At 59.5% G+C, this 12,437-nt stretch overlaps 1 protein-coding gene and 1 pseudogene across 1 annotated transcript; both read right to left on the reverse strand.

Moving 5' to 3' along the window:
* Nucleotides 1-171: 171 nt before the first annotated feature.
* LOC114922874 lies at nt 172-8,956 on the reverse strand (annotated as a pseudogene).
* Nucleotides 8,957-10,988: 2,032 nt separating this feature from the next.
* LOC114922875 (carboxypeptidase N subunit 2-like) lies at nt 10,989-12,437 on the reverse strand. Its single transcript, XM_029284997.1, has one exon. The coding sequence runs from the start codon at nt 12,435-12,437 to the stop codon at nt 10,989-10,991; it is 1,449 nt and encodes a 482-aa protein (XP_029140830.1).

Genomic DNA, 12,437 nt, shown 5'->3' on the forward strand with positions numbered 1-12,437 from the left:
AATAGTCTCTATCTGCCGTTGGACCACAGAAGGTCCCTGGAAGCTGCTTAAACATGGAAACAATCATCCTGGTTTAGAGGGGGCGACTGCTTTGCCCTTGTTTGAAGCACGGCTTCTGGAGGGTCCTGACAGACCAGCTGAAAACGAAGCCCCGCAAATCCTCTGCAGCTCTCAGCTGGAAGGCAGAGGAGCCCCGCAGAGCAAACTCTGCAGCTGGGCAGCCGGTCCTCCAAAAGCCCCAATGTACGCAGCTGAAGCCAGCAGGAGCCTCTGATTGCTGCTCCGCTGCCATTCGTGGCATCGTCTTGAACTGCCAGGCGAGTTACTGTCGGAGGAATCAAAGGCTGGTCTACCAGGGGGAGCCAGAGAAGAAAGTCTGAATGGGCCCCACATCCTAGGACTGTGGGAGGCCCCACGCTGCCAAGAGGCATCCTTGGAAGTCAAGCAGCCACTCAGTGGCCGTCTTGCAGGCAACGCCCAGCTCTGCCATGTGGCACACATGCCCCCCCCCCGCACTGACCATCTAAAGCCACAGGTGGCCATTACAGTCCCATAGGGCACATGGGGACCCAGTTCCAGGGGTTCCCCCATTCACGGGCTGGGGATCTCCCAGGGTCTCCCGCCCTGCTTCTCTCTTGCAGTCCTCCACGGTCTGCAGAAGGCCCCCAGATCCACTCTGAAACCCCCATCGCCCAGGCCAGAAGACTCCTGTGATGCTGAGCACCCTGCAGCTCCACCCTGGCCAACTGCCCCCCCCCACCTTCCCTAGAGAGAGTTCCCAGAGGCTGCAGAGCAATGCAAAATTCAGGCCGCAGAGTGGCTGCATTCACACAAGATGCTTAACCCAGATATGGGAATCTCCTGTTTTCAGAGCCACAGAGTGCCTACCTCCAAGCAAGGCTGAGTTTGCACAAAGCATGCTAAGCTAGAATGCAGTAGCCAGGGTTAGAGTTAGCCAGGAATGGCAGATCTGGTGCCTCAATGGCTGGGTCTTTACCTGGCCTGCTTAAGCCACGTGTGAACAGTGCCAAGCCACAGCCATTCCCTGGGGAGGAGATTCATGTGAAGCAACTTTCTTTCTTGCAGAAAAGGGTTTTGGACAAGCCATTCACAAGGGGGGGGCTGCTTCTCCAGCTTCTCTGGCACCCTCCCCTAAAGTCTGGAAGACCACCCATGACGTTTACCCGTGAAAAATTAGCTCTTAAACTCTGCTTGCCAAAAGGAAAAGAAAAGCCCCCACTTAAAAGGAAAACACCTTAACAGGCAGCATTTTGGGAAAAGCAGAGCTGAAACATCAAGGAGGATTTCCTGGTCTGTCTCCATGGCAACCTTCCCCCCCCCCCAAGGAGACTGCAAGAGAGACGTGTGGATGGTGGTGAACTAATTCCTCCTCCTCCTCCTCCACCCGTGCCAGAATTGCTGAGGACTTGAACCTGCCTGGGAAGGTTCTGGGCAAAGGACAGGACGCCAGCTGCAGCTCTGCCCTGTGAGGTAGGCCACTTCCAGGAGCAGGAAAGAACCTCTGAGACTCTTTGGGCTGCATTGTTACAAAGTAGGTGTAACCATAGAATCCTAACAAGCTTCTCCCTCCCTCCCTCCCTCCCTCTCATACCCAAGAGGATCAAGGTGGGGGCCCTCTTGAGGTCCTTCCTCACCCTTTCCGGTCTCTCTGGGCTCAGCTGAGGCTTTCTTCGTGGGCATTTCCTTCAAGACTTTCTCTGCGCTCCTCTGCAGGGAGAGCCAGCCTGGCCCTCCTGGAGCCCCCCCCCCCCCCGTGATGCCCGTCTCTCCAGCCAGGAGCATCCAGCCTGCCTCTTTGCGCTCTCCCTCCCGGAGCAGAAGAAGCACCCCAGGGAAGCTCCCTCCCTGCTTGGCTGCTGAGAAGCCTAAGGACGCAGGAGAAGGGATGGCCCAGAGCTGCCCGTGGGGGTGGGGAGGTGCACAGGCACCGGGGGGGGGGGGGAAGCCCAGGTAAGGCTAAGGCCTCCGTCAGGTTGTTTTTAAAGACCTGAATGGGTCTTGGAAAAGGCGGGGACCTTTTTCTAGCATTCCAGTATCTGGGTTTCCACTGTACAAGGAAGAACAAGACTCAAAGTCCAGGCCTGAGATGAGCAGACCAAATCTTGTTCTTCAGAAACCTCCAAAGAAGCAGATCTCCAGATCAGAAGGAGCTCCCCCCCCCTTTAAAAGGCTCCTCTGTGGCCACAGCTTTGGAGAGCCTCCTGGGGCCTGAAGCAGGAGGAGGGAACGGGCAGTGACTGGGCCGGGGAAGCCCAGCAGGTACAGTAGTAGCTGGAGGATGCCAGGCTTGGCCTTCGGGGGGGGGGGGTCTCCTGGGACGGGGGTCCCTTCTCCCAGCCCCACCAGAGGGCCTAAGGCTTAGCCCAGGGAAGGCAAGCAGCCCAAGCAACAACCAGCTGGGGGCTCAGTCAGTCAGGAGATGAAGCGGTGGGGCCCTCCCGTGTTTGGGGCTGGGGCCAACTGGCTGGCAGGGGGACCCAGTATGGAGATCAAACAGACCCCAGACCAGATCCCACCAGCAGGTCTGCAGGGGAGGGGCCCAGAGCTGGTCTTCCCTGAAAGGAGGGGCACCGACCACCTCCCCGTTCAGGGGGGCTTCGCAAGCTTCCCCACAATACAGTCAGGGACCCCATTAACTCTAAAGGAGAATATTTGCCCTTTGGGGTAATGGAAGGTCTGCAAGAACACAAGCAAGCTCAGACAGCACCAAGGACCCCCACCCCCATTAACCCTAGGGCAGCTGTGCTGGCTCAGGAATTCTGGGAGTTGAAGTCCAGGAGTCATAAAAGAGCCAAGGTTGCCTACCCCTGCCCTAGGCAGACCAAACCCCAGGTGGGACCAGCGCTTTCGGGAGAGGAGGCGGAAGGGGGGCTACTCCTTTTCTCGCGGATCCGAGCGACCCCCGCCGCTGCCCTCCTCCGGTGCGCATTACCCGAAGCTGCCATGATTTAGCACGGACCCCCCTCTGCAGAAAACAGCACCTCCGCGCGTGGGCAGGGCCGCATCCAGGCCGGGGGTGGGAGCAGGCATCATCCGGCCTGGCGAGAAAGACTCCCGACACCCTCGGGCTGGGGGTGGGCTTCGAACCCACCCCCCACCCCGCCGCGCCCTCGAGCGGCCATCAGAGTTGGACTCTGTCGCCCTCTGCCGGCTGCTTGGAAGAGGAGCTGGCCCGAGGAGCCTTCGGCGGAGAAGCGACGTGGCCACCCTCGGCCCCTTTGGGCTAGCCAGGCGGACTGCAGCTCTCAGCAGTGCGGGAGCTGAAGCCCGCGTATGTCAAGGGGGTCACGGGCGAGAAAGACACGGATCAAGGCGCCCCAGCCTCCGGGCACCCCCCCGCTGATTGCTGAAGAGTCGACGTGCGGCGCCGGTGTCCTCCTGCCGGCCCTCCGCGCCTCCGCGGAGAAGGGTTCGGGGTTCGGCTCAGACGGTCCATGGATGGCGGCGGCCCCTCGGCCCCCCCAGGTCAGGCCAGTCCGGAGAAAGAGCGGCTGTGCCCCCCCCCCCCATATCACCTTCAGGGCAGGCGAGCGCCCCGTCTGAAGACCGGGAGGGTGTCCGCCCCGACGCCGCCTTGAGCGAGGCCGCCGCAGCTGGAGGAGTAGCAAGCGAGCCCGGGGCGGGCGCTCCAGTGAGCAGCCAGAGGGAGGCGCTGTTGCCGCGCGGCCCAAGGCTGGCAGCGGGGAGGGTAGCCGCGAGTTCCGCTGGCAGGGAAGGAAAGGCTGGAGGGAAGCCTTTCCGTGGCTCAGTTCGCGTCTCCCGGGCTGAAGACGGGGGTGGGGGAGGACGTGGGAATTAAGCATAGAATCAAGATCACGAGAAGTGCTAGTACCGCTTTAAAACCCTAGTAAGACCACACCTGGAATACTGCAACCTTACTACAAAAAAGATGTTGAGACTTTGGAAAAAGTGCAGAGAAGAGCAACTAAGATGATTCAAGGCCTGGAGACTAAAACATACGAAGAACGGCTGCGGGACTTGGGTTTGGCCAGTCTAGAGAAAAGAAGAAATAGGGGAGACATGATAGCAGTATTCCAGTATTTGAGAGGCTGCCACAAAGAAGAGGAGGGGGTCACTTTATTCTCCAAAGCACCAGAGGGAAGGACAAGAAACAAGGGTTGGAAACTGACCAAAGAGAGAGGCAACCTGGAATTAAGGAGAAAGTTCCTAACAGTGAAGACAATTAACCAGTGGAACAGCTTGCCTCCAGAAGCTGCAGGTGCTCTATCAGTGGAGGTTTTTAAGAAGAGACTGGACAGTCACTTGTGTGAGATGGTATAGGTTCTCCTGCTTGAGCAGGGGGCTGGACTAGAAGACCTCCAAGGTCCCTTCCAGCTCTATTCTATTCTCTTCCAGTCTAATCTAGTCTAGTCTAGTCTAGCCTTTCTCCTATTCTATTCTGTTCTGTTCTCTCTCCTCTCTGTTCTGTTCTGTTCTCTTCTGCTCTGCTCTGCTCTGCTCTGTTCTAATTTCAGCCTTTCAGAACAGCTTCAGGGTGGGAACCACACACAGCTCTAGGCATTCTGTGTGTTGGGCCAATCTGAATGTATGGATTCATTCAGTAAACCGATTAAGGGTTGGTTGCCGGCCACCAAAGAGCAGCGGAAAACAGCCAGGTAGGATTAATCCCATACAGTTGCTTGTTTATTTATCAGGTTTCTGCACTCTCAGTGGTTTCCAGCAATAAAATGCAGGAAACAAAACACCAAAGGTAAATTAAAAAATAGCAACACAGAGAAAGCATAAAATCATGCAACCCAAAGGAGAGGGTAGCCTTGAAGGGGCTGCATCTCAACCCACACAGGTGACCACCAGCCCCTGGAACTGCCCTCCCTTGGACCCCAGTGGGGGCTCAGGGCACAGGCGTCACATGTTTGGGTTGGCCAATAATTAGGCCAGTGCATTTTGGACCAAGCAAAGCTTTTGAGTGGTCTTCAATCACATCCCCACAGTCAATGGGCTGTGGCAGAACCTTGGCTGATCTAAGCAGCCAAATCACTTTAAAGATACATTAAGATCTTTATTAGCCTGCCTGCAGCACATCCTGGGCACCCAACCAGGTTTTGGCGCTGGCTGAGAGCCTTGATCCAAAGGGAAACAGACCTTGTTTATCTTTGGCCTACTGGGCTGTATTGAAAAGGAACAGGCAGACCCAGTGGGACTGCAGCCTGGGGATGGACCCTTTAAGATAACACCACCCCCCTGTGTGACCTCATTACTATTTACCCCTCCCTAGGAAGTCTCTGAGATACGGCAGGCCAGTGGACAGAAGCAGTCTGCTTCCCTGGGCCACCATTTCTGGCTGATTCTTCCTCCGGTCGCCACTCAGGGTTAATCCCGCTGGCTGTAAAGGTTTCCCGATGATTTTCAACAGTTCATAGGTTGTGTGTGTGGGGGGGCATCTCAGAGGTTACCTGTCTGTGGTATGGGAGATCTTTTAGCACCCCAAGTGCATATGTCAGGGCCCACGTCAAAACCTCATCCCAAGAAAGTAGATCTCATGGAAGCAGTTTCTTCCAAAGGGATCTTTTATTAGGAGAAGCTGATAGCAGGCATACTAGACAGGATCTGAGGATTTCCCGCTCAGATCAATAGGTAAAAGTGTCCCAAGCAAAACCCCACCCCATTGTTCATCCGGTCAGTTCAAATGGCCCAATCCCCAGGTGTTACGCTCCTCCTGGGAAAGGGGAGATAACATCAGGCCGTCTCCGGTTGCAGTTGTGATGTTTTGGCGGCTCTTCACACCTTGGAGGTTGCATTCCATTCTTCTCCTCCCTTTGCTAGCTGACATTAAGGGATGGGAAAGTTCACAGAAAATAACGCAGGAAAGCAAAGTGTTGCAGTGTAGCCATAGAGGAAATCAAGGCAATAACCCTCCAGCACTTCCCCCCTCCCCCAAGGAAGAGAAAAGAGTGAGATTTGGGTCAGGATGAAACGTAGAGAGAAGGAAATGAAGGAGGGGGGAAAGGATAAGGATAAGGGACCCTATAGGTATAGGTATGGGCTCTGACAGCATTATCATAGCCCCACCACATGGTGGAGAGGATAACAAAGCCCCTGTGCCAGGTAGGTCTACAGCTGGTGGACTCGGTCTCCCCCTCTGCCCTCTCCCTTGGGGTCCGGGAGGTGGCAGTGTTAGCAAGAAGCAGCCCAGCCCAGGGCACTCTTTGCTGGGTCTCAGCGGGCGGGCGTGTCACAGGGCAGGGGCTCCTGTGGGAGAGACGGCAGGGCTCCCTCTCTGCCCCAGGACTTCACTTCCTCCCTTGCCTGGCCTTGACGTGCACCAGCCTTACTGGCCTGCAAGGCAGCTGGACCGGCTCCGTGGCTTTGTGGAGGGCGTATGCCAGGCGCCCCAAGATGGCCGCGCAGAAGATGCTCACGGAGAGCATGGAGAGATACAGCAGGAGGAACACTGGGCAATACCGGTAGTCGGAGCTCAGCAGGAGACCCCAGGCCTGGTGCTGCTGGGGCGGAAGGGCAGGCCGGCTGGGGGAAAGGGGGCTGCCAACACTCTGGGGCAAAGGGGGGAGGGAGGAGGAAGGGCAAAAGGGCTGATCTGCTGCAGATGGCAGTGCCAGGGCTGAGCCTGCAACGGGTGTCTGTGCCAGCGTCGCCCCGGGGGCTGTGGTTCTGGGCACTGTCAAGGCTTGCCTGGTCAGCGGGCCTGGAGCCGGAGGTCTGGAGCTACAGACGGATGACGTGGTGATCACAGGAGGGTGGGTGGGTGGATCCTGGCTTTCTGTGGATCTCTTGGGGACTGTAAACTGTTCATAGAGTGTTGCTGAGCTGACGTTGGTCAGAGCCGTGGGGGGTGCCTTGGTGGGCATGCCCCAGGGTGCAGTGGCTTCCGTGGTTGTGGCTGGAGTATCTGTGGATGTCATTTCATGGGCTGTGGAAAAAATCTCAGTTGTGGCATCTTTGGTTGTGGTTAGAGGACTCATGGAAGTTGTGTCTTGAAGGGTTGTTGAAGGCAATTCAGGGACAGGTGTGGCTTCCATGGTTATGGCTGGAGTATCTGTGGATGTCATTTCATGGGCTGTGGAAGAAATCTCAGTTGTAGCATCTTCGGTTGTGGTTAGAGAACTCATGGAAGTTGTGACTGGCAATTCAGGGACAGTTGTGGCTTCTGTGGTTGTGGCTGGAGTATTTGTGGACATCGTTTCATGAGTTGTGGAAGAAATCTCAGAGACAGTTGTGGCATCTTCGGTTGTGGTTAGAGAACTCATGGAAGTTGTGTCTTGAAGGGTTGTGGAAGGCAATTCAGGGACAGTTGTGGCTTCCATGGTTATGGCTGGAGTATCTGTGGATGTCATTTCATGGGCTGTGGAAGAAATCTCAGTTGTAGCATCTTCGGTTGTGGTTAGAGAACTCATGGAAGTTGTGACTGGCAATTCAGGGACAGTTGTGGCTTCTGTGGTTTTGGCTGGAATATCTGTGGACGTCATTTCACGGGCTGTGGAAGAAATCTCAGAGACAGTTGTGGTTAGAGAACTCGTGGAAGTTGTGGCTTGAAGGGTTGTGATGTCAGGACTTGTCCTGGCAGAGGTGGAACCCTGGGTGGGGGCCAGGGAGGAGCTGGGGGGTGGGGGCTGGGTGCTCGTGGGGGCAGTTGTGGGCCACGTCCTGCTGGTACTCGTGATTTGTGTGCTCTTAGCAGGATGGGTTTGAGGAGCCGGGGCCGAGGTCTGAGATGGTGGGCTGGTCTCTGGCAGCGTGGTGGACCGAGTTGAGGCACCTGCTGTGCTTCCCCTGGTGGGGGTGGCAGATGGAGAAGCAGGGGCGGCTTTGAAGGTGGTTACAATGGGTGCGGTTGTTGTTAAACAGAGCAGCTGGTCTTCTGACAGTGAGCTCACTGCTTTCCCAGCCAGGTCTCCGGGGCTCCTACAGATGATCTTCCTGGCGTCCTTTATTATTTTGGCGTTATTGTGTATCCACTGATGAAGATAGAGGAGGTGGCAGTCACACCTCCACGGGTTGTCCCCAAGATGCAGGGCCGTGAGCTTCCCCAGGGGGTCGAAGTGGCCCGTGGGGATGGTCTCCAGAAGGTTCTCTTGAAGCTTGAGCGTGGTCAGGGACGGGAGGGAAGCGGCTTCCAAATTCTCCAGGGAGGAGATCTTGTTCCTGCTGAGGTCCAGCTCCTTGAGCAGCCCCATGGGCCCCAAAGGCGGGAGGGCCTTCAGGTGGTTGGAGGCCATCTTCAGCTGCTTCACGTTTCTCAATCCACGGAAGATCTCATCTGGGAGAACTTCNTTTCCAGATTGAGCTCCACCAGATCCTGCAGGCTGTCCAGGGTCCCCTCCGCCAGACTCCCGATCTGGTTGTTCTGCAGCCGGAGAGTCTTCAGCTGGGTCAGTTGCTTGAAGAGGTCCGGAGAGACGTTGGAGATCTGGTTCCGCCCCAGATGTAACAAGGAGAGTTTGGGGAGCCCGTCAAAGACTCCGTCAGGGAGAGAGGCAATTTCGTTCCGGTGCAGATAAGCCTCTTCCAAACCCCCAAGACCATCAAACAGCCCTTTTTCGATCCTTCTCACCTGGGAGTCCCTCAGGTTCACTCTCCGCAGGTGATTCAGGGACCGGAAGGTGCCCACGGGGAGATCCTCTAACACGGCCCCCGTGATTTCCAAATCCACCAATTTCTCCAAGTTATCAAAAGCTCCTGCTTCAACTCTTTCAACCTTGCTGTTTATGAATTCAATCTTCACCAGGTTAGACATGTTTTCGAAGGCCCCCCGCCTGATTTCCCCAATGCTGGTCTCAATAAAGTACATTTCAGTGACAACGGGAGAAACCGACTTGGGGATCTCTGTGATGCCTCTGCCCCTCTGGATGTCTTGATGGGGGCAGCTCTCGTTCGGAGCGCCACTGCAATCCTGGTCCCCTCGGCCGACCCTAAAGAGGAGGAGGAGGAGGACCAGGATGGGGGTCCTGAGCCACATGCTGGAAGAGACCAAGAGCCCTGAGCCTTTTTCAGGGTAACCTCTGCACCTGCCAGCACCCTCTGCAATGTCTCAGACTCGGCTGACTCAACGGTTCGACCCTCCTGACAGACTCTCCACCTGCTGCTTTAATTCTTGCAAGCCGTTGCTCAATGCGTTTGCCCAGAGGGGCCCTTGTATGCGCCTCCTTCCTGTGTGAAGGCCAGCAAGTCAGCCACTCTCATGTGCCCAGGGCCCCCCCCCCCGGTCCTCCCTCTTGCTCTCTGCTGCTGCAGCCACCCCCAGGCCAGAAGGGAGAGTCTGGCCCTGCAAAGGCGACACGGGCTGCCCACCCTTCCCTCTAGGGCCTCCCCACAGCTCTCCGATGTGGCGGCTAAGGGGACCCACCTGTTGGCTCAGCAGCCCCTGGAACTCCTTGCTGGCTTTCCAGGCCCGGGAGAAGCAGGAGGCCCTGAGAATCGCGCCACTCACCTCGCTGGAGAATCTGCCCCTGAGCCAGATGGGCTGCGGAGGGATAGGTGGCCCTTATCTCCCGGGAGACGTCTGGGAAGGGTGGAGGGGATCTGGGTGCCACCCGAGGCACCTTCCGCTCCCTGCCGTGGTCTGATAAGCTGTGAGAGGCCCTTGGCAGCCCCAGGAGTCACTGCTGGCGCCTCTGCTCTCTTCTGCCCAAGGGGCACATCGGGGCTCCGCTGCCCCTCCCTCGGCACCCGCTCTCCACAGTGCGGAGAGCAGTCAAAGCCCCCCTGAGCGGGCAGGACCCTGGTGCTGCCGAGGCTGAGCGGAAGGAAGAGAAGGAACCCCCCCTGGCTGAGGGAGCCCCCATCTCCCCAGAAGCAGGGCCAGGATCCCTGCACACTCCCTCCACCCCACCCCCCCAACTCCAGAAGCTGGTGCCTGCAGGAGCAGAGGCTCCTTCTTCTGGCAACTTTAGGGGGGTTCCTCGTCGGGTGACCTCAGCACCCAAGTGGGGCCAAATTGGAGGGAGCCGCTCTTTGGGGGGAACGAGTGACCAGGACTAGCGCTGTGGGAAAGGCCACCTCTGCATCCCCCCCCCCGTGGGACACAAGGCAAGGTCCACCTGCACCCACCGCCCCCTGCAAGCCCCCTGCAAGCCCCCCAGCCAGTCTGAGCGGGATAGGAGGGCGGAGAGCTGTGGATTATGGGAGGGAGGGGGAGAGGCAGGAGATTAAGAGAGAAGGAAGGAGAAATAAAACTGCTCAAGTAATAACTGACTATAGTGATTTATTGATTTAGGCAAAACACGTTACGTGAACTTTGGTTTGATTCACACTCAGCTGAGTTTCACCCAGCCTCTGCAAAATGTACACAACAATCATACAAATTTGAAAGTCCTGAAACATCATAATGCCAGTAATAATAATAGCAACTTATAAATATGTGTGAAGTCTGCAAAACTCAAAAAGAAATGTAAATGGAAGGAGGGTGGGGGAAAACATATTTACAGCAAGACCTAGCAACATCAAGCCTAGCGAGAGTCCAAAGGTCTTCAGAGCTGTCCCAAAAGAAATGGGGCAAACATTTTTGGGGGGGTTGTGTTCTTGCAGAAAGGGGCACAGGAGCCCCAAGGCTCTTCGCTAACCGATGATGAGGGAGGAGAATCCTAGCGGTGGGGGGCGGCACAGAAACCGTGGGATCCAGCGATCTGCTCTTTGACAGGAGCTGCCAAGACCTGGGCCTGACGGGGGGGGGGGGGGGGGGGGGGGGGGGGGGGGGGGGGGGGGGGGGAGGGGCGAGGCTGCCTCTGTAGCAGGAGCTGGGCCAGGATGGGGAGCCACCCGGACGAGCAACGTCAGGGCTCCCGGACTTGCATCTCGCCGCACTTGGGAAGGGCGCTGCCTGGTGGGAGATGCCAGCTCAGGGGGGGGGGCGTTGTCAGAACGTGTCCGGCTGTCCCGTGAAAGGCCAGCAGAGGGGCTTCATCCCCGTCCCGTCCCCCTCCTGGCCTTCCTCTCCCCAGGGGGCCCCCGGGGGCTGCAGGAAGGCCTGCCCCGAATGATGCCGGCAGCCTCTAAGCCTCCCGGTCCAGGGCGCCCGTCTCTTCCGGGGGCCCCGGAGCTTCCCCGCGGCAACGGGCGCTGCCAGGCTGGCAGGGGCAAAGGAGCTCCTCCTCCCTCGCAGCCAGCAGAGCCCTGCCCTCCAAGGGGGCGGGAGTCCGGCAGAGGACCCGGGCGGCGAGCGGCTGCTCCATGGTGCTCAGCCAGTCGGCCAGGGGGGCCAGGCGGCAGTCGCAGCGCCAGGGGTTGCCCTCCAGCGCCAGGCTGGCCAGGATCTCGTTGGCGTCGAAGAGGCCCTCGGGCAGGCTCTCCAGCCGGTTGTGGGCCAGGTCCAGGGCCTCCAGGCTGCTGAGGTTGGCGAAGGCCGCCCCGGGGAGGGCGGAGAGGCAGTTGTTGCGGAGCTGCAGCCGGCCCAGCCCGGCCAAGCCCCGGAAGGTGCCGGCAGCCACGCGGCCGAGCTGGTTGTGGGCGAGGCTGAGGACGGAGAGCTCGGGGAGGTCGCCGAAGAGCCCCTCGGGCAGCTCCCGGAGCCGGTTGCGGGCCAGCGAGAGCTCCACCAGGCGGGGCGTCCCCTGGAAGAGCCCCGCGGGCAGCGCCGCCAGCCGGTTGCCCTGCAGGAGCAGGAAGGCCAGGCCGGGCAGCCCCGCGAAGAGGCCCGGCGGCTCCAGGCGGGCCAGCGCGTTGTGCTGCAGGTGCAGCCGCCGCAGCCGCGCCAGCCCCGCGAAGAGCCCCCGCGGCAGCTCGGCCAGCCGGTTCCCGTCCAGGAAGAGCTCGCGCAGCGCCTGCAGCGGCCGGAGGAGCCGCGGCGGGAGGCGCTCCAGCAGGTTGTCGCTCAGGCGCAGCTCGCGGAGGCCCACCAGCGCCCGGAAGGAGTCGGCGGGCAGCTGGGCCAGCCGGTTCTGAGCCAGCGAGAGGGACTGCAGGGCGGGCAGCGGGCGGAAGAGGCGCGGGGGCAGCGCGGCCAGCCGGTTCCCCTGCAGGTGCAGCGCCTCCAGCGCCGGGGTGCCGTCGAAGAGCCCCTCCTCCAGGGCTTCCAGCTGGCTGAAGCGCACGGCCAGCTTGCTCAGGCCGCCCAAGCCGCGCAGGGCCCCGCGGGGGAGGCCGGCCAGCCGGGCCAGGGCGACGTCCAGCTCCCGCAGCCGGGGCAGCCCCACCCAGGCGCAGCCCGGGAGCGTCCGGAGGGGGCAGCCCAGGAAGGCCAGCTTGCGCAGGGCGCTGCTGCCGTTGGTGCGCGGGGCGAAGGCGCCGCAGGGCAGGACGCTCAGCGAGGCGTCCACGAAGAGCAGCTGGCTGGCCTCGGGGGGCAGCTCCTCCGGGACGCCCGAAACGTTCCGCCCCGAGCAGAAGACGGTGGCGCCGCCGAAGCACTGGCACGGGGCCAGGCGCTCCCCGGCGGCGCTCCCCGGCGGGGCCGGCACCGAGAAGGCCAGCAGCAGCAGCAGGAGGCCAGGCCGGACGGGCAT

This window comes from Protobothrops mucrosquamatus, unplaced genomic scaffold (genome assembly GCF_001527695.2).
Source record: "Protobothrops mucrosquamatus isolate PMUCROS unplaced genomic scaffold, P.Mucros_1.0 scaffold1167, whole genome shotgun sequence".
Taxonomy (NCBI): Eukaryota; Metazoa; Chordata; class Lepidosauria; order Squamata; family Viperidae; genus Protobothrops; species Protobothrops mucrosquamatus.